General features: G+C 50.1%; 1 protein-coding gene across 1 annotated transcript; it reads right to left on the reverse strand.

Annotated features, from left to right (window-relative positions):
- Positions 1-18,662: 18,662 nt before the first annotated feature.
- On the reverse strand, positions 18,663-24,325 carry LOC147082060 (uncharacterized). The gene is made up of 2 exons (XM_085980496.1): positions 22,471-24,325; positions 18,663-19,829 (listed from the first exon to the last, which is right to left on the reverse strand). The coding sequence occupies exon 1, from the start codon at positions 23,981-23,983 to the stop codon at positions 23,180-23,182; it is 804 nt and encodes a 267-aa protein (XP_085836622.1). The 5' UTR covers positions 23,984-24,325; the 3' UTR covers positions 18,663-19,829; positions 22,471-23,179.
- Between the last annotated feature and the right edge of the window lie 732 nt (positions 24,326-25,057).

Consider the following 25,057-nt stretch of genomic DNA (forward strand, 5'->3'; position numbering starts at 1 on the left):
TAGTGCAACTGTTTGTGCAGAGCAGTCTCGGGTGGCAAAGGCTTCCACCCAGCTGGTAAATTGGTCAATTATTACCAGGCAATATTTCTTCCCCCGGTCCTGCGCTAAGGGGCCGGCGAAGTCAATTTGTAAGTTTTCCCAGGGTCCTTGGGGCCTGGGTTGGTTTGCTACTCTAACTCGACATCTCTGTCCTACATTATTCTTGCGCATATTATACAGCGGTGGCAATATTTCACTACTTCCCGACCTATCTTTGGCCACCACCAGTACTGTGTCAGTAGGTGCAACATGTTACTTCTGCCAGTATGTGTTACACCATGGTATAGCGCCATCAGTTGTTGTCTACAACATTCCGGTGCCACCACCTGGTTACGTGGGCCCCATTTCCAAATTCCATCTTGTAATTGTGCGCCAGCTTGTCTCCATTTCTCCTTTTGCTCTTTACTAGTATTTTCTTGTAGCTCCATTATATTCACTTCCTGTACCCCACTGACTATCATGACCATATTTATTTCGTTTTTGAACGCGTCCTCTGGTTGCATTTCTTCTGCAGCTAGTTTTGCGGCTAGATCTGCATACCTATTCCCCATAGGGGCCTGGTCCTGGGGTTCATAGAAACATAGAAGATAGGAGCCGGAGTAGGCCATTCGGCCCCTCGAGCCTGCTCCGCCATTCAATGAGATCATGGCTGATCATCCAAATTCAGTACCCTGTCCCTGCCTTCTCCCCATATCCCTTGATCCCTTTAGCCTTAAGAAATATATCCAACTCCTTCTTGAATATATTTAATGAATTGGCCTCCACTGCCTTCTGTGGTAGAGAATTCCATAGGTTCACCACTCTCTGGGTGAAGAAGTTCCTCCTCATCTTTGTCCTAAATGGTTTACCCCTTATCCTTAGACTGTGACCCCTGGTTCTGGACTCCCCCGCCATCGGGAACATCCTCCCTGCATCCAGTCTGTCCAGTCCTATTAGAATTTTATAAGTTTCAATGAGATCCCCTCTCATTCTTCTAAACTCCAGTGAGTATAAGCCCAATCGACCCAATCTCTTCTCATACGTCATTCCTGCCATCCCAGGTATCAGCCTGGTGAATCTTTGCTGCACTCCCTCCATGGCAAGATCATCCTTCCTCAGATAAGGCGACCAAAACTGCACACAATACTCAAGATGTGGTCTCACCAAGGCCCTGTACAACTGCAGCAAGACATCATTGTTCCTGTACTCAAACCCTCTCGCTATGAAGGCCAACATACCATTTGCCTTCTTAGCTGCCTGCTACATCTGCATGCTTACCTTCAGCGACTGGTGCACAAGGACGCCCAGGTCTCGTTGCACTTCCCCTTCTCCCAATCTATTGCCATTCAGATAATAATCTGCCTTGCTGTTTTTGACACCAAAGTGGATAACCTCACATTTATCCACGTTATATTGCATCTGCCATGCTTCTGCCCAATCACCCAACCTGTCCAAATCATACTGGAGTTTCTCGGCATCCTCCTCACAGCACACACGCCCACCCAGCTTTGTGTCGTCTGCAAACTTGGAGATATTACATCTAGTTCCCTCGCCCAGATCATTAATATATATTGTGAATAGCTGGGGTCCAAGGACTGATCCCTGCGGTACCCCACTAGTCACTGCCTGCCACTCGGAAAAAGAGCCGTTTATTCCAACTCTTTGTTTCCTGTCTGCCAACCAGTTCTCTATCCAAGTCAGTACCTTGCCCCCAATCCCATGTGCCTTAACTTTACACGCTAATCTCTTATGCGGGACCTTATCGAAAGCCTTCTGAAAGTCCAGATACACCACATCCACTGGTTCTCCCTTATCTATTTTACCAGTTACATCCTCAAAAAATTCCAGTAGATTAGTCAAGCATGATTTACCCTTTGTAAATCCATGTTGACTTTGTCCGATCCGGTCACTTGCTTCCAAGTGCTCTGCCATTACATCCTTTATAATGGACTCTAGCATTTTCCCCACTACCGATGTCAGGCTTACTGGTCTGTAATTCCCCGTTTTCTCTCTACCACCTTTTTTGTGGGGTAACATTAGCTACCCTCCAATCCATGGGAACTGTTCCAGAGTCTATCGAATTTTGGAAGATGACCAGCAATGCATCTACTATTTCTGGGGCCACTTCCTTAAGTACCCTAGGATGTAGATTATCAGGCCCTGGGGATTTATCGGCCTTCAATCCCGTCAATTTCCCTAACAGCATTTCCCTAACAATATTGATTTCTTTCAGTTCCACCCTTTCATCAGACCCTATGTTCCCCGACATCTCTGGGAGGTTATTTGTGTCCTCCTTTGTGAAGACAGAACCAAAGTATGTGTTTAAGACCAGGACCAGTGCAAGATAGATTAAGGCGATACTTAATACAACTAAATCAGGAGGTACAAGCCCTAAATAAAGAAGTAAGGAACCAACAACAGATTAAAGATCTAGAAAGGCAGAATGCTGGACTTAAACCAGACGAGTTGCCCAGAATAGGTCAACAAGCAATGACGCAAGTTATCGGAAGAAAGGGAATGGGGGCCGTTGGATGGGGCCATGTACTGTATTAATGACAAGTGATACGTGTGTTTGTCTACAGGAACCGATGGGTATGTGATGGAAGCAATGGACCCAGGTGAAACCATTTAACACTAAAGACCCCCATTCTACCCTCTCCTCTAGGGGAAAGAGCTCGGAAGACGACCAGACCTCTGTTTAAATTACAGATAAACATGGATCCAGTCGACCCTTTATATCAGAGGGTCTGTCTCGGGGAGAAGAAGCTCTCCCGGTTTCCCCTTACACCTGAGAACTCATTTTTAATGTGGAAGCAAGTCATCCTCGGTTCCGGGGGACTGCCTAAGAAGAAAGAAGAAGATATAATTGGAGTAAGACTTCTTTACTCCTGTACTCAAATCCTCTTGTAATGAAGGCCAGCATACCATTTGCCTTCTTAACTGCCTTTCACGACCACCGGACGTCCCAAAGCGCTTTACAGCCAATGAAGTACTTTTGAAGTGTACTGTTGTAATGTGGGAAACGCTGCAGCCAATTTGCGCACAGCAAGCTCCCACAAACAGCAATGTGATAATGGCCAGATAATCTGTTTTTTCGTCGTGTTGATTGAGGGATAAATATTGGGCTCAAAACACCGGGGATAACTTCTTCGAAATAGCACCACGGGATCTTTTACGTCCACCTGAGGGGGCAGGCGGGGGCCTCGGTTTAACGTCTCACCCTTCGGACGGCACCTCCGACACTGCAGCGCCCCTTCATTACTGCCCCTCCGACAATGCGGCTCTCCCGTGGCACTGCCCCTCCGACAATGCAGCTCTCCCGTGGCACTGTCCCTCCGACAGTGCGGCGCTTCCGCAGTACTGCCCCTCCGATGGCGCGGCGCTCCCTCAGTACTGCCCCTCCGACAGTGCGGCGCTCCCTCAGCACTGTCCCTCCGACAGTGCGGCGCTCCCTCAGCACTGTCCCTCCGACAGTGCGGCGCTCCCTCAGCACTGTCCCTCCGACAGTGCGGCGCTCCCTCAGCACTGTCCCTCCGACAATGCGGCGCTCCCTTAGTACTGTCCCTCCGACAGTGCGGCACTCCCTCAGCACTGCCCCTCCGACAGTGCGGCGCTCCCTCAGTACTGCCCCTCCGACAGTGCGGCGCTCCCTCAGTACTGCCCCTCCGACAGAGCGGCGCTCCCTCAGCACTGCCCCTCCGACAGTGCGGCGCTCCCTCAGTACTGCCCCTCCGACAGTGCGGCGCTCCCTCAGTACTGCCCCTCCGACAGTGCAGCACTCCCTCAGCACTGCCCCTCCGACAGTGCGGCGCTTCCTCAGCACCGTACTGGAGTGTCAGCCTCGCTTTATATGCTCAAGTCCCTGGAGCGGGATTTGAACCCACAACCTTCTGACTCTGCTATCCACTGAGCCACAGCTGACTCCAGTCTTTTACACAGTTTCATGATAACTTCCTTGCTTTTGCACTCTACGCCTCTCCTAAAGCAGGGGAGTTATGATGAATTGTTAAACAGTTATTTTCTGCAGAGTGACCAAGGCTGTCTGTACGAAACAATTTTGCATTTGAAAGAAGCTTGTATTGTAAAGCTTCTGCCCCTTTGCCAGGCCTGCTGCCTGCGGCCCCTCTCCCAGATTCCAGCCCCAGCTCTGTGCTGCCTGAGCTGCTCTCACCTGGGGACAGCGCGTCACCATCGGCCCCAGCGCACCTGAGCTGGAGAGGAGGCCCCGCCCCCTTGCCGCGCCGCCATTGGTTGGAGGACCAGGCCGCCCAGTTCAGTCCTCCCACCTCAGCCCTCTTCCTATTGGTCAGAGCTCCCGTCAGTCAGAATCACATTGGTCCGGCTCACTCTGCCACCCCGCGCGGCTCAATTCGTTCCGTCCAGCGTCCACGGAGGTCCCGCCCGCCCGCCTCTCAGGTTTGGATTTTCTCGTCTTTTACTTTATAATCTCGCTCTCCGCTCCCCCCTCACCTCGATTTAAATCGATTCCCCAACACTTGACTTTACCTCGGCCGCTGATTCCGCCTCTTCCCCGGGCCCGGGCTTCCGTCTGCTCCCCGGAGACCCCGCACAGGCGCACTGGCAGCCTGGTGTTGTGGAGGGGCCGAATGAGCATGCGCGGCCCCGCCTCTCCACATTTAAAGGGACACCCACCCCCTTCACAATTAAAGGGACACCCACCCCCTTCACATTTAAAGGGACACCCACCCCCTTCACATTTAAAGGGACACCCACCCCCTCCACATTTAAAGGGACACCCACCTCCTCCACATTTAAAGGGACTCCCTCCCCCCCTCTCATGTCCTCTACTGTGGAGGAGGAATTCCTGGCGTGTTTACGGGATGGTTTCCTGGACCAATATGTCGAGGAACCAACCAGAGATCAGGCCATCTTAGACTGGGTATTATGTAACGAGAAAGGATTAATTAGCAATCTTGTTGTATGAGGCCCCTTGGGTCGGAGTGATCATAATATGATTGAATTCTTCATTAAGATGGAGAATTAAGTAGTTGACTCAGAGACTAGGGTCCTCAATTTAAATAAAGGAAACTACGATGGTCTGAGGCATGAGTTGTGTAGGATTGATTGGGGAATGTCACTCAAAGGGTTGACGGTGGATAGGCAATGGCAAACATTCAAAGACCGAATGGATGAACTACAGAATTTGTTCATCCTAGTTTGGCATAAAAATAAAACAAAAAAGGTGACTCAACCGTGGCTAACAAGGGAAATTAGGGATAGCATAAGATCCAAGGAGAGACATTTTAATTGGCCAGAAAAAACAATAATCCTGAGGATTGGGAGCAATTTAGGATTCAACAAAGGAGGACAAAGGGATTAATTAAGAGGGGGAAAATAGAGTATGAGAGTAAGCTTTCAGGGAACATAAAAACTGACTGTAAAAGCTTTTATAGATATGTGAAGAGAAAAAGATTGGTGAAGCCAAGAGTAGGTCCCTTGCAGTCAGAATCAGGGGAATTTATAATGGGGAACAAAGAAATGGCAGACCAACTAAATACATATTTTGCTTCTGTCTTCACAAAGGAGGACACAAATAACCTCCCAGAGATGTCGGGGAACAGGGACTGCAGGGAGGATGAGCAACCTGACCACAGCACCGTGGAGCAGGGGGCCATTCAAGTGGGGGGAGTTAAAAGAAATGTTGTAGTGGTGGGGGATAGTATCATTAGGGAGATAGATAGAGTTCTTTGCAGCCGCGAGCGAGAGTCCCGAAGGCTGTGTTTGCCTGCCCAGTGCCAGGGTTAAGGACATCTCCTCTGGATTGGAGAGAAACTTGGAGTGGGAGGGGGAGGATCCAGTTGTCGTGGTCCATGTTGGTACCAACGACATAGATAGGACAAGGAAGGAGGTTCTGCTGAGGGAGTTTGAGCAGCTAGGGGCCAAATTAAAAAGCAGAACCACAAGGGTAATAATTACCTGAGCCACGAGCGAATTTGGCTAGGACAAATAAAATTAGAGAGTTAAATGCGTGGCTCAAAGACTGGTGTGGGAGAAATGGGTTTTGCTTCCTGGGACACTGGCACCAGTACTGGGGCAGGAGGGAGCTGTTCCGTTGGGATGGGCTTCATTTGGCCAGTGCTGGGACTAGAGTCCTGGCGGATCATATAACTAGGGCTGTAGAGAGGGCTTTAATCTAACTAGTGGGGGGGGGAGGTTCCTAGAGAGCAAATAATAAAAATGACAACAGAGAAGGTCATAGACTTAGGTAGCAGTGGGGAAATTAAAAACCAGAGCGTGTCAGGAAGGGGCAGAAGGTATGGAGTAAAAGGTAAAGTAATAAAAAGGGCAAAAGCAGGAACTAAGTGTCACAAAACATCTTTGAAAGTCCTCTATCTGAATGCACGTAGCATTCGTAAGAAAATAGATGAGTTAATGGCACAAATATCTACATATGGGTATGATCTTGTGGCCATTACAGAAACATGGCTGCAGGGTGACAGTGCCTGGGAATTAAACATACCAGGTTATTTAACGATCAGGAAGGACAGGCAGGAAGGAAGGGGAGGTGGGGTGGCTATGTTAATAAAGGAAGGAATCACTGTAATACAGAGAAATTATATTGGGTCAAAAGATCAGGATAATGAAACAGTTTGGGTGGAGGTAAGGAATAATAAGAGGAAAAAACACTAGTGGGCGTAGTCTATAGGCCTCCGAACAGTGGCAACTCTGTTGGACGGAGTATCAATCAGGAAATAGTTGAGGCTTGTAATAAGGGAACATCTATAATTATGGGGGATTTTAACTATCATATTAATTGGACAAATCAAATTGGGCAGGGCTGCCTTGAGGATGACTTCATTGAGTGTATTAGGGATGGGTTTCTTGAGCAGTATGTAACTGAACCGACCAGGGGGCAAGCAACCTTCGATCTGGTCCTGTGTAACGAGACAGGATTAATTAAAAATGTCCTAGTAAAGGATCCCCTTGGAATGAGTGACCATAACATGGTTGAATTCCATATTCAATTAGTTTGAGCTGTAAAATGTGAAAGGAACATTAAAAATAAACTTTCCCAGGCTCACAGATCCTGACCAGGCCGCTTTACAAAATGGCGGCGGGCCGATCCCAGGCCCCGCCTCCTCCTTCACCGCGATTGGTTGGAGGACCAAAGCCCTTCGGTCGGTCCTCCAGGCTCCGCCTTCCCTCGCTCATTGGTGGAGAGCTCAGTGTCAGTCGGCGCACGCCGGCGACGTCGTGACGTTGCAGGGTGGGCGGTTGGAGCAGGCGGGAAATTAAATTCATTTAAATTAAATCTCCCTTCAGCCTCCTCTGTCCCACTCAGCCGGCGCAAGTCCCGCCCCTCGGACTCTCCGATTGGTTGGAGGACCCGCCGCCGGCTCGCCCCTCCAGCCCCGCCCACTGGGTGCCGCTAGTCCCGCCCCTCGGGCTCCCCGATTGGTTGGAGGACCCGCCGCCGGCTCGCTCCTCCAGTCCCGCCCACTGGGTGCTGCTAGTCCCGCCCCTCGGGCTCTCCGATTGGTTGGAGGACCCGCCGCCGGCTCGCTCCTCCAGCCCCGCCCCGCCCGCTCCCTATTGGTAGGAAGCTGCCGTCAATCAGGCCGCGGGCCCGGGTGACGTGTCCCCGAGGAGATCACGTGCACCGTCCAAGTGCCGCCGCTCGGTCCGGGGCCTCGCGGACTCTGAGGTTTTTCTATTTCTCTCGATTCTCTCCCGATCCACCCCGCGCCATTCTCCACCCAATCGGAGCGGAGAAAACTCACTTCGCGTCACCGATCGCGACTCTGGAACCGACACCAAGGCCTTTCCCCGGAATGGCCCCGCGCCGACTCCGTCCGGCAGGATCCGAGTGCGCAGGCGCAGCTCCCAGTGGGGGAGGGGGGTTGGTCTCCTCTGTGCATGCGCGGACATTACCCTTGGTGACCGGGCGGGGTCGCTGTGCCGGACTCGGCCCAAACCGCCGTACCGTGTGCGCATGCGCGGGCTCTCGGCTGTCCATCCACCAACCGCCAGAAGAGGTCGCTGGTGAGACCAGTGAAGAAAGAAAGACTTGCATTTATATAGCGCCTTTCACCACCACCGGACGTCCCAAAGTGCTTTACAGCCAATGAAGTACTTTTGAAGTGTAGTCACTGTTGTAATGTAGGAAATGCGGCAGTCAGTTAGCGCACAGCAAGATCCCACAAACAGCAATGTGATAATGACCAGATAATCTATCATTTTTTATGTTGATTGAGGGATAAACATTGGCTCGGACACTGGGGATAATTCCCCTGCTCTTTCCCACATTACAACAGTGACTACTTCATTGTAGTACTTCATTGGCTGTAAAGCACTTTAGGATATCTGGTGGCACTATACAAATGCAAGTCTTTCCTGAAATAATGCCATGGGATCTTTTACATCCACCTGAGAGAGCAAACAGGGCCTCAATTTAACATCTCATCTGAAAGACGGCATCTCTGACAGTGCCGCACTCCCTCAGCACTGCACTGGAGTGTCAGCCTGGATTTTTGTGCTCAAGTCTCTGGAGTGGGACTATGAACCCACAACTTTCTGACTCAGAGGCGAGAGTGCTGCCCACTGAGCCACTGGCTGACACTAAAGAGCAAGCAGTTCTGACGAAAGGTCATCGACCTGAAACGTTAACTCTGTTTCTCTCTCCAAAGATGCTGCCTGACCTGCTGAGTATTTCCATCATTTTCTGTTTTTATTAAAGAAACGAGGGAGTGATTGCTGACGGGAAGAATGTTGGGTCGTCCTGCGCATACGCACCTCCCTGTGGCTGAGGCGAAACACCGACTCGCCCCCACCTGAGCCGCTCACGCGTACCAGATGTTGCGGCTCCGCAGGCACGCCCGATGTTCCAACCGCAGGGTTTTGTGTGCTGAGCATGCGTGTTGCGGACCGATCGGGACGGGCGATTGTAGAGCAGGAGGGAGAGCGCGGGGGCCATGAGCACATGCGCGGGACTCAGTCAACAGAGCACTTTCTGCAGAGCCGGGGCCTTGTGGGTATTACAGCCACCATTACTGCTGATCCTTTCAACCAACCTGTGCAGCAGCTGGGGCCTGAAAATCAGCTTCACTGCCCCTAGGTTCGGAAAGGGGAAAATTAAACAACAGTTTGCCTCTGATCCTTTTCTGATCTCAATTTACAGGGTTATAGAAGTGGAGCAGTTACAGGCGGGAAGCTCAGACCAAACATCACGTCAAGATCCGACAGAGTCGCTGGATTCATCAGGACCTGAACATCATCGGCCTTTGCACATGGAAGGAGAGAGTAGGGATCGCAATGCAGACAAACTGCACACGTGTTCAGTGTGTGGACGCGGATTCAGCCGATCGCCTGACCTGGTGAGACACGTGCACTGTCACACCGGGGAGAAACCGGGTAAAGGTGGGGACGGCGGGAAGGGCTTCAGTTCCACGTCAGGATTGGAAGTTCAACGGCACAGTCACACCAAGGACAGTCTGTTCACCTGCTCCGTGTGTGGAAAGGGATTTACTCTGTCATCCAACCTGCTGACACATCAGCGAGTTCACACTGGGGAGAGACCGTTCACCTGCTCCGTGTGTGGGAAGGGATTTACTCTGTCATCCAACCTGCTGACACATCAGCGAGTTCACACTGACGAGAGGCCCTTTAAATGTTTTGACTGTGGGAAGAGCTTTAAAAGCTCCGGGGAGTTGAAGAGACACCAGCGACTTCACACTGATCATAGAATCTAACAGCACAGAAGGAGGTGATTCGGCCCATCGTGTCTTTGAAAGAGCTGTCCAATTTAGTCCCAAACCCCAGCTTTATCCCCAGAACTCTGCAAACTAGTCCTCTTCAAGGAGTCATCCAATTACTGTTTGAAAATTCCTGTGGAACCTGATTCCAGCATCCTTTCAGATGGTGCATTCCACATCTTAACAACCCTCTGTATGAAAACAATTCTCCTCATTTCACTCATTAACAAAGTCCTGCATAGGAGACTGGTCAAGAAGGTAAGAGCCCATGGGATCCAGGGTGCCTTGGCGCGTTGGATCCTAAACTGGCTGAGTGGCAGGAGGCAGAGGGTGATGGTCGAAGGTTGCTTTTGTGACTGGAAGCCTGTGTCCAGTGGGGTACCTCAGGGATCGGTGCTGGGTCCCTTATTGTTTGTGATCTACATAAATGATTTGGATGAGAATGTGAAAGGTATGATCAGTAAGTTCGCAGATGACACGAAAATTGGTGGGGTGGTAAATTGCGAGGAGGAAAGCCTCAGGCTACAGGACGATATAAATGGGTTGGTCAGATGGGCGAAAAAGTGGCAAATGGAATTTAACCCTGAAAAGTGCGAGGTGATGCATTTTGGACGGACAAATAAGGCAAGGGAATACACAATGAGTGGTAGGACCCTAGGAAGTACAGAGGGTCAGAGGGACCTTGGTGTACATGTACATAGATCCCTGAAGGCAGCGGAACAGGTAGATAAGGTGGTTAAAAAGGCATAGGGGATACTTGCCTTCATTAGCCGAGGCATAGAATATAAGAGCAGGGAGGTTATGATGGAGCTGTACAAAACGCTGGTGAGGCCACAGCTGGAGTACTGTGTGCAGTTCTGGTCGCCTCACTATAGGAAGGATGTGATTGCCTTGGAGAGGGTGCAGAGAAGATTCACCAGGATGTTACCTGGGATGGAGCGCCTCAGCTATGAAGAAAGACTAAACAGGCTGGGGTTGTTTTCCTTGGAGCAAAGAAGGCTGAGGGGGGACCTGATTGAGGTGTACAAAATGATGAGGGGCATAGATAGGGTAGACAAAGAGGAACTTTTCCCCTTAGTAGGGGGGTCAATAACAAGGGGGCATAGATTCAGGGTAAGGGGCAGGAGATTTAGAGGGGATTTGAGGAGGAACTTTTTCACCCAGAGGGTGGTTGGAATGTGGAACTCACTGCCTGAAAGGGTGGTAGAGGCAGGAACCCTCACAACATTCAAGAAGCATTTGGATGAGCACTTGAAATGCCATTGCATACAAGGCTATGGACCAAATGCTGGAAAATGGGATTAGACTGGACAGGGATGGATGGGCGGCGCAGACACGATGGGCCGAAGGGCCTCTTTCTGTGCTGTAAAACTCTATGACTCTATGACCTATAGTTCTTTTAGTAACTCTTTTAAATCTGTGACCTTTGGTTACCGACCCACTTGCCAGAGTGAACAGTTTCTCTCTACTTGCTCGATCAAAACCCCTCATCATTTTGAACACCTCTATTAGGTCTCTTAACCTTCTCTGCTCTAAGGGGAACAATCCCAGCTTCTCCAGTCTCTCCACATAACTGAAGTCCCTCATCCCTGGTACCATCCTGGTCAACCTCCTCTGCACCCTCTCCAAGGCCTTGACATCCTTCCTAAAGTGTGGTGCCCAGAACTGTACACAAGACTCCAGCTGAGGCCAAAACCCTGCAGCTGTACAAAACCCTGGTTAGACCACACCTGGAGCACTGTGAGCAGTTCTGGGCACCACACCTTAGGAAGGATATATTGGCCTTGGAGGGAGTGCAGCGTAGGTTTACCAGAATGATACCTGGACTTCAAGGGTTAAGTTACGAGGAGAGATTACACAAACTAGGGTTGTATTCCCTGGAATTTAGAAAGTTAAGGGGTGATCTGATCGAAGTTTTCAGGATATTAAGGGGAACAGATAGGGTAGATAGAGAGAAACTATTTCCACTGGTTGGGGATTCTAGGACTGGGGGCAGAGTCTAAAAATAGAGCCAGGCCTTTCAGGAGTGAAATTAGGAAACACTTCTACACACAAAGGGTGGTAGAAGTTTGGAACTCTCTTCCACAAACAGCAATTGATGCTCGATCAATTGTTAATTTTCAATCTGAGATTGATAGGTTTTTGTTAACCAAAGGTATTAAGGGATATGGGCCAAAGGCGGGTGTATGGAGTTAGGTCACAGATCAGCCATGATCTCATTGAATGGTGGAACAGGCTCGAGGGGCTGAATGGCCTCCTTCTGTCCTATGTTCCTAACTAGTGATTTGTAAAGGTTTAGTGTAACTTCCATGTTTTTGTATTCAATGGCACTATTTACAAAGCCAAGTATCCCATATGCTTTCTGAAGCGCCTCACCAACTTGCCGTGGCACTTTCAAAGACTTGTGAATATGGACCCCCAGGTCCCTCTGCTCTTGCACCCCCTCAAACTAGTCCCATTTAGATTATACGGCCTCTCCCTGTTGTTTCTCCCAAAGTGCATCACTTCACACTTATCCTCATTTAATGTCATCTGCCTTGTGCCTGCTCATTTCACAGTCTGTCTCTGTCCTTCTGAAGTCTGCTACTACTACACTCACAAAACTTGGCAACATAGTAAATAGTATCATCCGTAAACTTTGAAATTGTTCACCTATACCCAAGTCCAGGTCAGTTATATATAACAAGAAAAGCAATGGTCCTAATCCCGACCCCTGGGGGAGCCCACTGCATACTTCCCTCCAGTCAGAAAAACATCCCTCAGCACTGCTCACTGCCTCCTCTCCCTTAGCCAATTATGTACCCAAATTACCATCAGCCCTTTAATTCCCTCTGCTTCTATTTTCAGAGTAAGTCTCTTGTGGTATTTTATCAAATGCCTTTTGAAAGTCCATATATACAACATCTGCTGCACTACCTTCATCAACCCTCTGTTACTTCATCAGAGAACTCAATCAGGTTAATCAGACACGATTTACCTTTAACAAATCCATACTGGCTGCCCCTTATTAATCCATGCTTCTCCAAGTGAGAATTAATTTTGTCCTTGACAATGGTCTCTAGTTGTTCACCCACCACTGTCGGGGTCGCAAAATCGCCTCAGCCCCCGAAGATTGGGAAATATTAATCCACATCGTGAACGAAGACTTGTGTGATTTAAATTGTCTCTGGGTTGGACAATGTTTTAAAACATACCCAGAACCGCAAAAGGCTGCGTTAAAAAGCTCGTAAGCTCGGCAGCACTTGGACACTGGAATCAAAGAACTTTGTGAAAATCGCACACTTTCAGATTGTACATTTTATTAAAAGATGTACTCTTGAGTTTTGGACTGTTTAAATTACCCAGGGCATAAAAATGGCTGAACAGACCTCATGGAAACAGAATTTTAAAAGGCAGCAGAAAAGGACAGACAGGCTGTTAGCATATGAAAAGCTCAGCACTGCCCTGTAGTAAGTTTGAATGGAGCCCGAGCTGTCAGTCACCCTGTGGTATTGGGCGGGTCCGGTAACCTACAAGCTGCTTGTTTACACTGGGGAGTAGCCCATTTGAATCAGCCAATCATCGGACAGCAAGCACAATGGGTTGTTAACACACATCCATTCACTGAAATTGACTCTACTACGTGATGTCTCCATGTATGAATGGAGGAAGTTAAAAGCCTTTCTCTTGTGTATTCAGACTTTTCGGCACGAAATTGCGCACGGACTTTTTCGGCGCAAAAACAGTAGGGACTCCCAGGGTATAAAGATTAAGCCCAGGAAGTCTTCTGCCCCCTTTTTTGTCTCTTTTACTCTTTGGACTGCAGGTGAGCAAGGTTTTGACCCACCAGCAAGACAATCTAGTGAGAAGTAAAGGGGTGGTAATTTAAGGGAAATGTTGCTAAGATTGTAAGGTTAACATTGTAGCCATTTATCCCTCGTTTTTGCCGTCTGCCTTCCCGTTAAGCAATTTTACCGTGATTACTTTGATCGTGTGGTGTAGTTTCTTTAGTTTTAATAAAATTTGACTTTCTTGCATTCAGACTATTTGTCCGTTTTTAATATATCATTAATTATAAGTTCCTCCAGTCAGAACTGGAGGCGGGTGGGGGGGGGGGTTTAAGCGATTCAAAACCGCTGATTGGAATTGGTCACAGTGCAGTGGCAAAGGCTGCCTGACCAGGTAAATTAATGCCTGGATTTCAAAATTCTCATCCTTGTTTTCAAATTCCTCCATGGCCTCGCCCCTCCCTATCTTAGTTATTCCCTTCAGCCTCACAACCACCGCCCCCCGGCGATAGAATCACAGAAAAATTACGGCACAGAAGGAGGCCATTCGGCCCATCTTGTCCGTGCCGGCCGATTAAATGCTATCCACACCAATCCCACTTTCCAGCACTTGGTCCGTAGCCTTGTAGGTTACGGCACTTCAGGTGCACATCCAAGTACCTTTTAAAATGTGATGAGAGTTTCTGCCTCTACCACCCTGTCAGGCAGTGAGTTCCAGACCCCCACCACCCACTGGGTGAAAACATTTCTCCTCAACTCCCCTCTAAACCTCCGACCAATTACTTTAAATCTGTGCCCCGTGGTTGTGGACCCCTCAGCCAAGGGAAATAGGTCCTTCCTATCTCGGCCCCCTCAGAATTTTATACACCTCAATCAGGTCTCCCCTCAGCCTCCTCGGTTCCAAAGAAAACAACCTCCTCCCCCCCCCCCCGAGACATCTGCGCTCCTCCAATTCTGCCCTCTTGAGCATCCCTGATTATAATCGCTACACCATCAGTGGCCGTGTCTTCTGTTGCCTCGGCCCTAAGCTCTGGAATTCCCTCCCTGAACCTCTCCGCCTCTCTTTCATAGACAGTAGGAGCAGGAGTGGGCCATTCGGCCCCTCGAGCCTGCTCCGCCATTCAATGAGATCATGGCTGATCAAAACCCACCTCTGTGACCAAGCTGTTGGCCATCTGCCCTAATTTCCCCTTATGTGGCTCGGGGTCACATTTTTCAATGTCTTACAATACTCCTGTGCAGCGCCGTGGGACGTGTTCCTACGTTAAAGGCGCTATAGAAATACAAGTTGTTGTTGTTCTCATTGTTGGAGGTGAGCTCTGAACAGGCCCCGCCCCCTCCCCCTACTCCACATGCTCCGCTCCAAGGTGAGCGCGGGCTCTGAACAGGCCCCGCCCCCTCCCCCTACTCCGCATGCTCCGCTCCAAGGTGAGCGCGGGCTCTGAACAGGCCCCGCCCCCTCCCCCTACTCCGCATGCACCGCTCCAAGGTGAGCGTGGGCTCTGAACAGGCCCCGCCCCCTCCCCCTACTCCGCATGCACCGCTCCAAGGTGAGCGTGGGCTCTGAACAGGCCCCGCCCCCTCCCCCTACTCCACATGCTCCGCTCCAAGGTGAGCACGGGCTCTGAACAGGCCCCGCCCCCTCCCCCTACTCCACATGCGCCTCTCCAGGGTGAGCGTGGGCTCTGAACAGGCCCCTCCCCCTACTCTGCATGCTCCGCTCCAAGGTGAGCGTGGGCTCTGAACAGGCCCCGCCCCCTCCCCCTACTCCACATGCTCCGCTCCAAGGTGAGCGTGGGCTCTGAACAGGCCCCTCCCCCTACTCCACATGCTCCGCTCCAAGGTGAGCGCGGGTTCTGAACAGGCCCCGCCCCCTCCCCCTACTCCACATGCTCCGCTCCAAGGTGAGCGCGGGCTCTGAACAGGCCCCGCCCCCTCCCCTTACTCCGCATGCTCCGCTCCAAGGTGAGCGCGGGCTCTGACTCTGAACAGGCCCCGCCCCCTCCCCCTACTCCACATGCTCCGCTCCAAGGTGAGCGCGGGCTCTGAACAGGCCTCGCCCCCTACTCCACATGCTCCGCTCCAAGGTGAGCGCGGGCTCTGAACAGGCCCCGCCCCCTCCCCCTACTCCACATGCGCCGCTCCAAGGTGAGCGCGGGCTCTGAACAGGCCCCGCCCCCTCCCCCTACTCCACATGCTCCGCTCCAAGGTGAGCACGGGCTCTGAACAGGCCCCGCCCCCTCCCCCTACTCCACATGCTCCGCTCCAAGGTGAGCGCGGGCTCTGAACAGGCTACTCCACATGCTCCGCTCCAAGGGGAGCGCGGGCTCTGAACAGGCCCCGCTCCCTCCCCCTACTCCGCATGCGCCGCTCCAAGGTGAGCGTGGGCTCTGAACAGGCCTCGCCCCCTCCCCCTACTCTGCATGCGCTGCTCCGAGGTGAGCACGGGCTCTGAACAGGCCTCGCCCCCTACTCCGCATGCTCCGCTCCAAGGTGAGCGCAGGCTCTGAACAGGCCCCTCCCCCTACTCCGCATGCGCCGCCGGGCCCCGCTGCTGTGGATGAGCCGCTACCCGCGCCTGCGCAGGGCCTCGCATTCTGGGTCGGCCCGGGCAACCGCGAAACTCCGGATCACCGGCGGAAAGTGAGTTTTATGAGGTTTTTTTTATATATAGTGGCGAGAAGCGCGGGCGGGGAGATAAATAAAAAGAAAATACAAACCGGACCGTCCCAGCGCCCTCCCGGCACCGAGCGGAGCGGATTGAGCGGCCGCAGCCCCTTGTCTTCTGCAGGGAGCCGGACTGGGGCACGTCATCAACTCCACGGCGGTGACTGACGGGAGCTCCGACCAATAGGGAGAGAGCGGGCGGAGCTTGGAGGACTGCGGTGGCGGCGGGTCCTCCAACCAATCGGGGTGTCCGAGGGGCGGGACTTCCGCCGCCTGCTTCTCCCGTTGCTGAGACAAGTGGAATGCAGCAGAGGGCGCTCTTGTGAGTTTGGGGCTCAGGCCTGTTAGTGGAGCAGTGCAGAGGGAACTTTACTCTGCACTGGGCTTTACTCCCTCAGCACTGCACTGGAGGGGCAGCACAGAGTTTTAGACTCCAGTCTCTGGAGTGGGACTTCAACCCACAACCTTCTGACTCAGAGGAGAGAGTGCTACTGCCTGAGACATGGCTGACACTCTGTATCTAACCCGTGCTGTACCTGCCCTGGGTGTGTTTGATGGGACAGTGTAGAGGGAGCTTTACTCTGTATCTAACCCGTGCTGTACCTGCCCTGGGTGTGTTTGATGGGACAGTGTAGAGGGAGCTTTACTCTGTATCTAACCCGTGCTGTACCTGCCCTGGGAGTGTTTGATGGGACAGTGTAGAGGGAGCTTTACTCTGTATCTAACCCGTGCTCTACCTGCCCTCACGAGCAAATTTGGCTGGGGTAAATAATATCAGAGAGTTAAATGCGTGGCTCAAAGACTGGTGTGGGAGAAATGGGTTTTGCTTCTTGGGACACTGGCACCAGTACTGGGACAGGAGAGAGCTGTTCCGTTGGGACGGGCTTCACTTGTCCAGTGCTGGGACTAGAATCCTGGCGAATCGAATAACTAGGGCTGTAGAGAGGGCTTTAAACTAATTAGTGGGGGGGGAGGTTTCAAGAGAGCGAAAAATAAAAATGTCAGCGGAGAAGGCAATAGAGCAAGGTAGCAGTGGGGGAATTAAAAACCAGAGCATGTCAGGAAGGGACAGAATATATAAAGGTAAAGTAATAAAGGGGGTAAAAGCAGGAATAAATTGTAACAAAACATATTTAAAAGTTCTTTATCTGAATACACGCAGCATTCGTAACAAAACAGACGAGTTGACGGTACAAATAACTGCACATAGGTATGATCTGTTGGCCATTACGGAGACATGGCTGCAGGGTGACCATGACTGGGAATTAAACATCCAGGGGTATTTGACTATTAGGAAGGACAGACAGGAAGGAAAAGGAGGTGGGGTGGCTGTGTTAATAAAGGATGGAATCACTGCAATAGTGAGAAATGATATTGGGTCAAAGGATCAGGATAGTGAAACGGTTTGGGTGGAAATAAGGAATAATAAGGGGAAAAAGTCACTAGTGGGCGTAGTCTATAGGCCACCTAACAGTTGCAACTCTATTGGTCGGAGTATAAATCAGGAAATAGTTGGGGCTTGTAATAAGGGAACAGCTATAATTATTGGAGATTTTAACTTTCATATTGACTGGACAAATCAAATTGGGCAGGGCAGCCTTGAGGAAGAGTTCATAGAGTGCATTAGGGACGGGTTCCTTGAGCAGTATGTTACAGAACCAACCAGGGGACAGGCAATCTTAGATCTGGTCCTGTGTAATGAGACAGGATTAATAAAAAATGTCCTAGTAAAGGATCCCCTTGGAATGAGTGACCATAACATGGTTGAATTCCAAATTCAGTTGGAGGGTGAGAGAGCTGGATCTGAAACCAGCGTACTAAGCTTAAATAAAGGAGACTATGAAGGTATGAGAGCAGAGTTGATTAAGTGGACTGGGAAAATAGATTAAGGTGTAAGACGGTACATGAGCAGTGGTGTACATTCAAGGAGATATTTCACAACTTTCAAGAAAAATATATTCCACTGAGGAAAAAGGGGCGTAAAAGAAAAGACAGCCATCCGTGGCTTAGTAAAGTAATAAAGGATAGTATCCGACTGAAAACAAGGGCATATAAAGTAGCCAAATCTAGTGGGAGGATAGAAGATTGGGAAGCATTTAAAAGCCAGCAAAGAATAACTGAAAGATTAATTAAGAAAGGGAAGATAGATTATGAAAGTAAACTAGCAAAAAATATAAAAACAGATAGCAAGAGTTTCTACAGTTATATAAAAAGAAAAAAGGTGGCTAAAGTGAATGTTGGTCCCTTAGAGGACGAGACTGGTAAATTAGTGGTGGGGAACATGGAGATGGCAAAAACACTGAACAAATATTTTGTATCAGTCTTTACAGTAGAGGACACTAAAAATATCCCAACACTGGACAAACAGTGGGCTCTAGGGGGGGAGAAGCTAAACACGATTAAAATCACTAAGGAGATGGTACTGTTAGAACCGGGTTTTCCTGGTCCTCGTCTTGAGTTCCGTAGTATGAAGAATGATTTCAGGCTCGAGGGTTCGGAGAGTTAAAACAACATTTTATTACTTCCAACTGTTCGCAGTGGTCACACAGTATACTGAGGTCTTTTACAGTACATTCGTGTCCCGAGAGTCACACCGGGTTAGGCACGTGTTGCCAGCATTTACGTCCCCGGGAGGTGTCTGACTCTCTTGATGATCCACACGTCTTCTGGCTAAAAAGCAAATACCGGTAGGGAAGCCCCTTTTATAGAGTGGGACAAGGGTCATTACATCACTTCCCTGGCAACAAGTGTTCTCCAATGGGGATCACTTAAGCCCTTTCAGTTTGGCCATGATCTGGTCTTCAGTCTGGCGGGCAAGTCCTGACTTGTCTCACTGCTGCATATGCCTTCCTGAAGTACCGGATCGTGATTGGGCACCGCACAATAGCTAGTCAATCATCTTCTAGCTAGCAGTTAAGCCCTTTCAGTGACCTTTATTGCTCGTTAACACTTGGCCGCAGGCTGGGGCAGGTGTCTCTCTTTTCTGCTAGCTTTGCACTTTGCAAAGCTGGGGCTGCTCTTTAATCTAATCTAGACTTTCCTTGTGCGAAGCCATTTTTGTAAGCCAATTCATCGTCCATTTTATTCACATTTCCACATTCTTCCCTTTGATTCTTTGTACAATCTCCAAGAATCATCATATACAAGGTATCCTCCTGATAGTGCACTTTATCAAGACCATACCCCGTGGCTCCGTTTTGTTTGTGTTCTGGCCATGAACACAAACAAATGGGTTTTAATTTCGAGTTTACAGATAACTGTGTAGGACCGAACAGGCTTCCTCTGGGGGTTTCCCCTCCTCTGCTGAGTCTACTTCTACCCTAATTCGGGAGAGGCGAGGGAGTATAGTAGCTCCTGCACGACTTATACAACATTTGATAATATTTACAAAAATAATAATTATGCTGATGGGAATCATGGTACACAATAAGTCCAATTTATTCTTCTGTTGGGGCTCCTGTCGTATCTCTTTTCACGTGTGTCGCGTGTATCCAAGCTTTTTTTCCTTGTTCTTTCACAGCCGTGGTCCTGTGGTCAACAGGATGACATACGGACCTTCCCACTTGTCTTCCAGGGGGGCTGGCTTTATTTTCTTTACCCAAACTTGTAGCCCGGGGACTAAACTGTGTCCTCCCGGTGGGGGTTCTTGCCAAGCTGCGCTGACCTGTTGGGAAGCAAAACTGACAGCATCTGTTAGATCTTTACAATACTTTAGTACTGTGTCACTTAGAAGATGAATGTCAGCCCTACATAGATCTATTGTTCCGGGTAGCAACATTGGTCTACCGGTAACGACCTCATAGGGACTGAGTCCAGTGGTCCTTTTCGGGGTGGCTCGAATACTACATAGGACAAGGGGTAGGGCCTGAGGCCATGGCACTCCTTCAGAGTGATACTTAGTGAGCCGTTGTTTAATTGTCCTGTTTGCTCTTTCCACTTGTCCCAATGATTGGGGGTGGTGACGGGTCCAATCCATATGTGTTCCCTTGTTTCATGGGGGCCGAAACACAAGGTCATTTTGTGGGTTCTATGTAAGATGATGTCTTCTCCACTGGCCCCTAAGGCTTTCTCAGTTTTCCCATCTAGCAGGCAGTCTTGGGCATATTGTGTGGGGAAGACTGTCAATTCTGCTCCTGTGTCCAATAGGCAGTCTACTTTCAGTGGGGGTGAGTTATCTGTTTTTCCCACCAACAAAGTCATATAGAGGCCGTCCCTGGCTTGGGTGATTAAAGCTCTCAGTTGCCAAGGTACCTCTACCTTCGGGGGTTCGTTGGTGGGGTCTATTGGTTTTTTGCTTGCTGTCAGGCCATGCTATCGAAGGTTTCCCTTCTGGTGGAGTTTGAGTTCCGGTACATTTCTACCATCGCCATCTCTCCAGGGCTAAGGGTCGGTGGGGAGGGGGTAATTGTCTGGGTGTCATACAGGCCGGCGGCACCCAGGGTCTGCCACGGATTTGTGCCGGGTTGATTATCTGGGACTGCCTGTCCTTGCCATTGTCCTCCCCCACCTCTTCCTCCGTTATTGCTTCTTCCTCTACCCCTGTTGCCCACTCGGCATGTTCTAGCCCAGTGTCCCTCTTTCCCACATTTGTAGCAAGTGCCTGGTTTCTTATCTAGGTTTCCCGAAGGGTGTGCAGAGCTTGCTCGCTCCGGGGGGTTTAGTTTCATGACTCGGAGATTGGCACAGTGTTCTCTATCCTGGGTTACGGCTTGTTGGGTCAGGTTCGCAAAAGAAACTGCGTTTGTTTTCCAGTTTGCCATTGTTAATTTGACCAATTTTGCCAGGTCAGGTCTCAAACCATTCATAAATGCGTTTTTCAATGGTTCATGGGTGCAGGCATCCACCTCTGCTTTGGTATTCTGTCCCATGCCAGAGTACTCTACCCACTGGTTAGCGAAATGAACGGCGAAGTCATTGGGGTCTTCTTTTTCTTTTTGGACACAGGAGGCTATTTTGGACCAGTCTGGATTGGTCGGGCCCCTTTCCTGTAGCCAATTTCTAATGGCCGTCCACCCTTCTGTCCTATCGGCTTCTGCTTCTATCATAGCTAGGTCAGGGGGGACTATTAGGACTGGTGGAGCTGGAGGTGGTACGGCGGGGGGTTGGGCTCCGGCAGCTGGAGGTGGGTTGGCTGCTTGATGCGCCGCTAATGCCGCTTGGTGTGCTTGTCTGGCTGCGTTAAGTAGGGCGTTTGCTCGTCTGGTGACGGCCATATTTACTATTGCTGTCAGGGCGGCCGACTCTCTTGCGCTAACTGCTACTGCTATAACCTGGCATCCATCAAATGGGTGCAGGTTATAGATTGTTCTTTTTCGTTCCAAGAACTGCCAGGCTTTTACTCCGCTTTTCTTTGGGTGCGGCATATCAGTTGCCCATTGATCTATATCTTTTGGGTTGGCCGGGTAGTAGGTATAAATTCGGAGATTTCAGCCGCCTACTTCATGTTTTTGTAACCTGATGGGGGCAAGGCGTGGGGGTGGTTCCTCGGTTATATCTTCTTCGTCTGATGAGTCCGTAAGAGGGGTATTTATTTTAGCAATATGGGCTTCGTTTGATCGGGGTTGGGGCGTGGGCTGTTCATATGTCGGAGGGGCTGTAGGGGGCGCTGCAGGATAGGTAGGGTACAAGGGCATCGGGGTAATCGTCACCACTTTTGGGCTTTCCCTGTGTGCCTCCCTTTCCTTCTTGATTTTTGCCTTCCACTTTTCTGCTCTTTCGTTTGCTTTTTCAAGGCATTTCTGGTGTTTCTCTAACTCGGTTTTGTATTTTGTTATTTGTTCACGGAGAGCTGTTTTTTGTTCTTTCTCTTTGGCCTCTGCCGCCTTCCGAGTTATTTCTCCTCTCTGCCTACACTGTTTCAAGGTGGCCAATACCCAGCCCGTTTTTCTTTTCCCTCCTTTCATACGGGTGGTCTTGCCCCATGCTCTTTTTATATCATCAAGGGACCATTGTCCTTTTGAGGCACCAAATTTTTGTTCGATATTATATTCATGTTGTGGGACATCGAATGTACTTTCTATATACTGTTTAAGTTGGATTACTATTTCTTCTAACGTGGTTTCGGGAGGGGCTCTGCCTCCTTCTTCCGTCGTTGGTTTTTTACTTGGTTCTGTCATGTTGCCACAGGTCGTAGACTTAACGAATAAGTTTATTGATAGATCAGAGTCCCGGACTCTGTCACGTGCTAGCAATGGGGCACTGTGCTTCGTTAACCGCCAGCCAGAGGGTACGCTACCCGGTTGGTTCGTTCAATAAAGATCACAGAGACAGGGTGCAAAAAGGGCACAATAAATTATAGTGCTTACCTTTTTCCCCTTTCTTGATGTCTTGCGATCCTGCCGACTACGCCAAGTTGTTAGAACCGGGTTTTCCTGGTCCTCGTCTTGAGTTCCGTAGTACGAAGAATGATTTCAGGCTCGAGGTTTCGGAGAGTTAAAACAACATTTTATTACTTCCAACTGTTCACAGTGGTCACACGGTATACTGAGGTCTTTTGCAGTACATTCGTGTCCCGAGAGTCACACCGGGTTAGGCACGTGTTGCCAGCATTTACGTCCCCGGGAGGTGTCTGACTCTCTTGATGATCCACACGTCTTCTGGCTAAGAGCGAATACCGGTAGGGAAGCCCCTTTTATACGGTGGGACAAGGGTCATTACATCATTTCCCTGGCAACAAGCGTTCTCCAATGGGGATCACTTAAGCCCTTTCAGTTTGGCCATGATCTGGTCTTCAGTCTGGCGGGCAAGTCCTGACTTGTCTCACTGCTGCATATGCCTTCCTGAAGTAGCGGATCGTGATTGGGCACCGCACAATAGCTAGTCAATCATCTTCTAGCTAGCAGTTAAGCCTTTTCAGTGACCTTTATTGCTCGTTAACACTTGGCCGCAGGCTGGGGCAGGTGTCTCTCTTTTCTGCTAGCTTTGCACTTTGCAAAGCTGGGGCTGCTCTTTAATCTAATCTAGACTTTCCTTGTGCGAAGCCATTTTTGTAAGCCAATTCATCGTCCATTTTATTCACATTTCCTCAGGCCTCTCCCCAGTGTGAACTCGCTGGTGTGTCAGCAGGTTGGATGACTGAGTGAATCCCTTCCCACACTCAGGGCAGGTGAACGGCCTCTCCCCAGTGTGAACTCGCTGGTGTCTCAGCAGGTGGGATGACTGAGTGAATCCCTTCCCACGCTCAGGGCAGGTGAATGGCCTCTCCCCACTGTGACTGCGCAGGTGTACAGTGAGGTCAGATGACTGCCTAAACCCAGTCCTGCAGTGAGAGCACCTGAACGGTCTCTCGTCAGTGTGAACACGTTGATGGTGTATCATTTCCCCGGAACTTTTAAAGCACTTCCCACAGTCCGGGCAGTTAAAAGGTCTCTCAGAGTGAACTCGCCGGTGTGTCAGCAGGTTGGATGAATTAGTGAATCCCTTCCCACACACGGAGCAGGTGAATGGTCTCTCCCCAGTGTGAGTGCGCTGGTGGACAGTGAGGTCAGATGACTGCCTGAACCCAGTCCCGCAGTGAGAGCACCTGAACGGTCTCTCATCAGTGTGAACACGTTGATGGTGTATTAGTTCCCCGGAACCTTTAAAGCACTTCCCACAGTCCGAGCATTTAAAAGGTCTCTCATCAGAGTGAACTCGCTGGTGTGTAAGCAGGGTGGATGAGCGAGTGAATCCCTTCCCACACACGGAGCAGGTGAACGGTCTCTCCCCAGTGTGAGTGCGCTGGTGTACAGTGAGCTCAGATGTCCGCCTGAACCCAGTCCCACAGTGCGAGCACCTGAACGGTCTCTCCCCAGTGTGAAAACGTTGATGGCGTATCATTTCCCTGGAACTTTTAAAGCACTTCCCACAGTCCGAGCAGTTAAAAGGTCTCTCATCAGTGTGAACTCACTGGTGATTCAGCAGGTGGGATGAATTAGTGAATCCCTTCCCACACACGGAGCAGGTGAACGGCCTCTCCCCAGAGTGAACTCGCTGGTGTGTCAGCAGGGTGGATGACTGAGTGAATCTCTTCCCACACTCAGAGCAGGTGAACGGCTTCTCCCCGGTGTGAACGGTGCTTTTTGCTTCCATATTCAAAGGCCGATGATATTCAGTTCCTGATGAATCGAGTGACTGTCAGATCTTGACGTGATGTGTGGTTTGAGTTTCCCATCTGCAAATCCTCCCCTTCTAATACCCTGTAAAATGAATTTAAAACAGGGAGCGTGAGAGAGAACCCACTAAAGAGGCAGGTTGTGAAATTGAGCTCAATGAATCTGGTTATTTGTGGGGCCGGCATTAGAAAAATGTGACCATGAAAGCTGCCGGATTGTCATAAAATCCCACTGGTTCACTAATGTCCCTCAGTGAAGGGAATCTGCCACCTGGTCTGGGCCTCTGGCCCCTATGGGAGGAGAGATAGAGAGAGAGAGAGGTGGGAGTGGGAGGGGGTGAAGGAGATGGACTTCATACATCTGCAACTCGACCAGAACTTTGACAGAACCTCCAAAACCCGCAACCTCCAGCACCTAGAAGGACAAAGGCAGAAGGTGCCTGGGAGCACCATCACCTCCAAGTTCTCCCAGTCACAAACCATTCTGACTTGGACATATATCGCCATTGCTACATCATCACTGGGTGAAAATCCTGGAACTCCTTACACAACAGCATTGTGGGAGTACCTTCACCACACGGACTGCAGCAGTTCAAGAAGGCGGCCCACCATCACCGTCTCAACGGGAAGATGGGGATTGGCAATATATTCTGGTCTTGCGATCGACGCCTACATCCCAAGAATGAATTAAAACAAATCTGCAGATGTAAACTGGATTAAAAGCCTGTACAGAAATACTTGTTCCTAAAACAATACTCTTTTACATTGTAGGGACAGTGTCTAACAACCTAATCTCCCCC

The sequence above is a fragment of the Somniosus microcephalus genome, unplaced genomic scaffold, assembly GCF_052327205.1.
Source record: "Somniosus microcephalus isolate GS21.2 unplaced genomic scaffold, FLI_Smic_1.0 scaffold208, whole genome shotgun sequence".
Lineage (NCBI taxonomy): Eukaryota > Metazoa > Chordata > Chondrichthyes > Squaliformes > Somniosidae > Somniosus > Somniosus microcephalus.

Excerpts from the sequence above, each read along its gene's own strand:
- LOC147082060 (XM_085980496.1), bottom strand. The coding sequence starts at position 23,983 with ATGATACGCCATCAACGTTTTCACACTGGGGAGAGACCGTTCAGGTGC.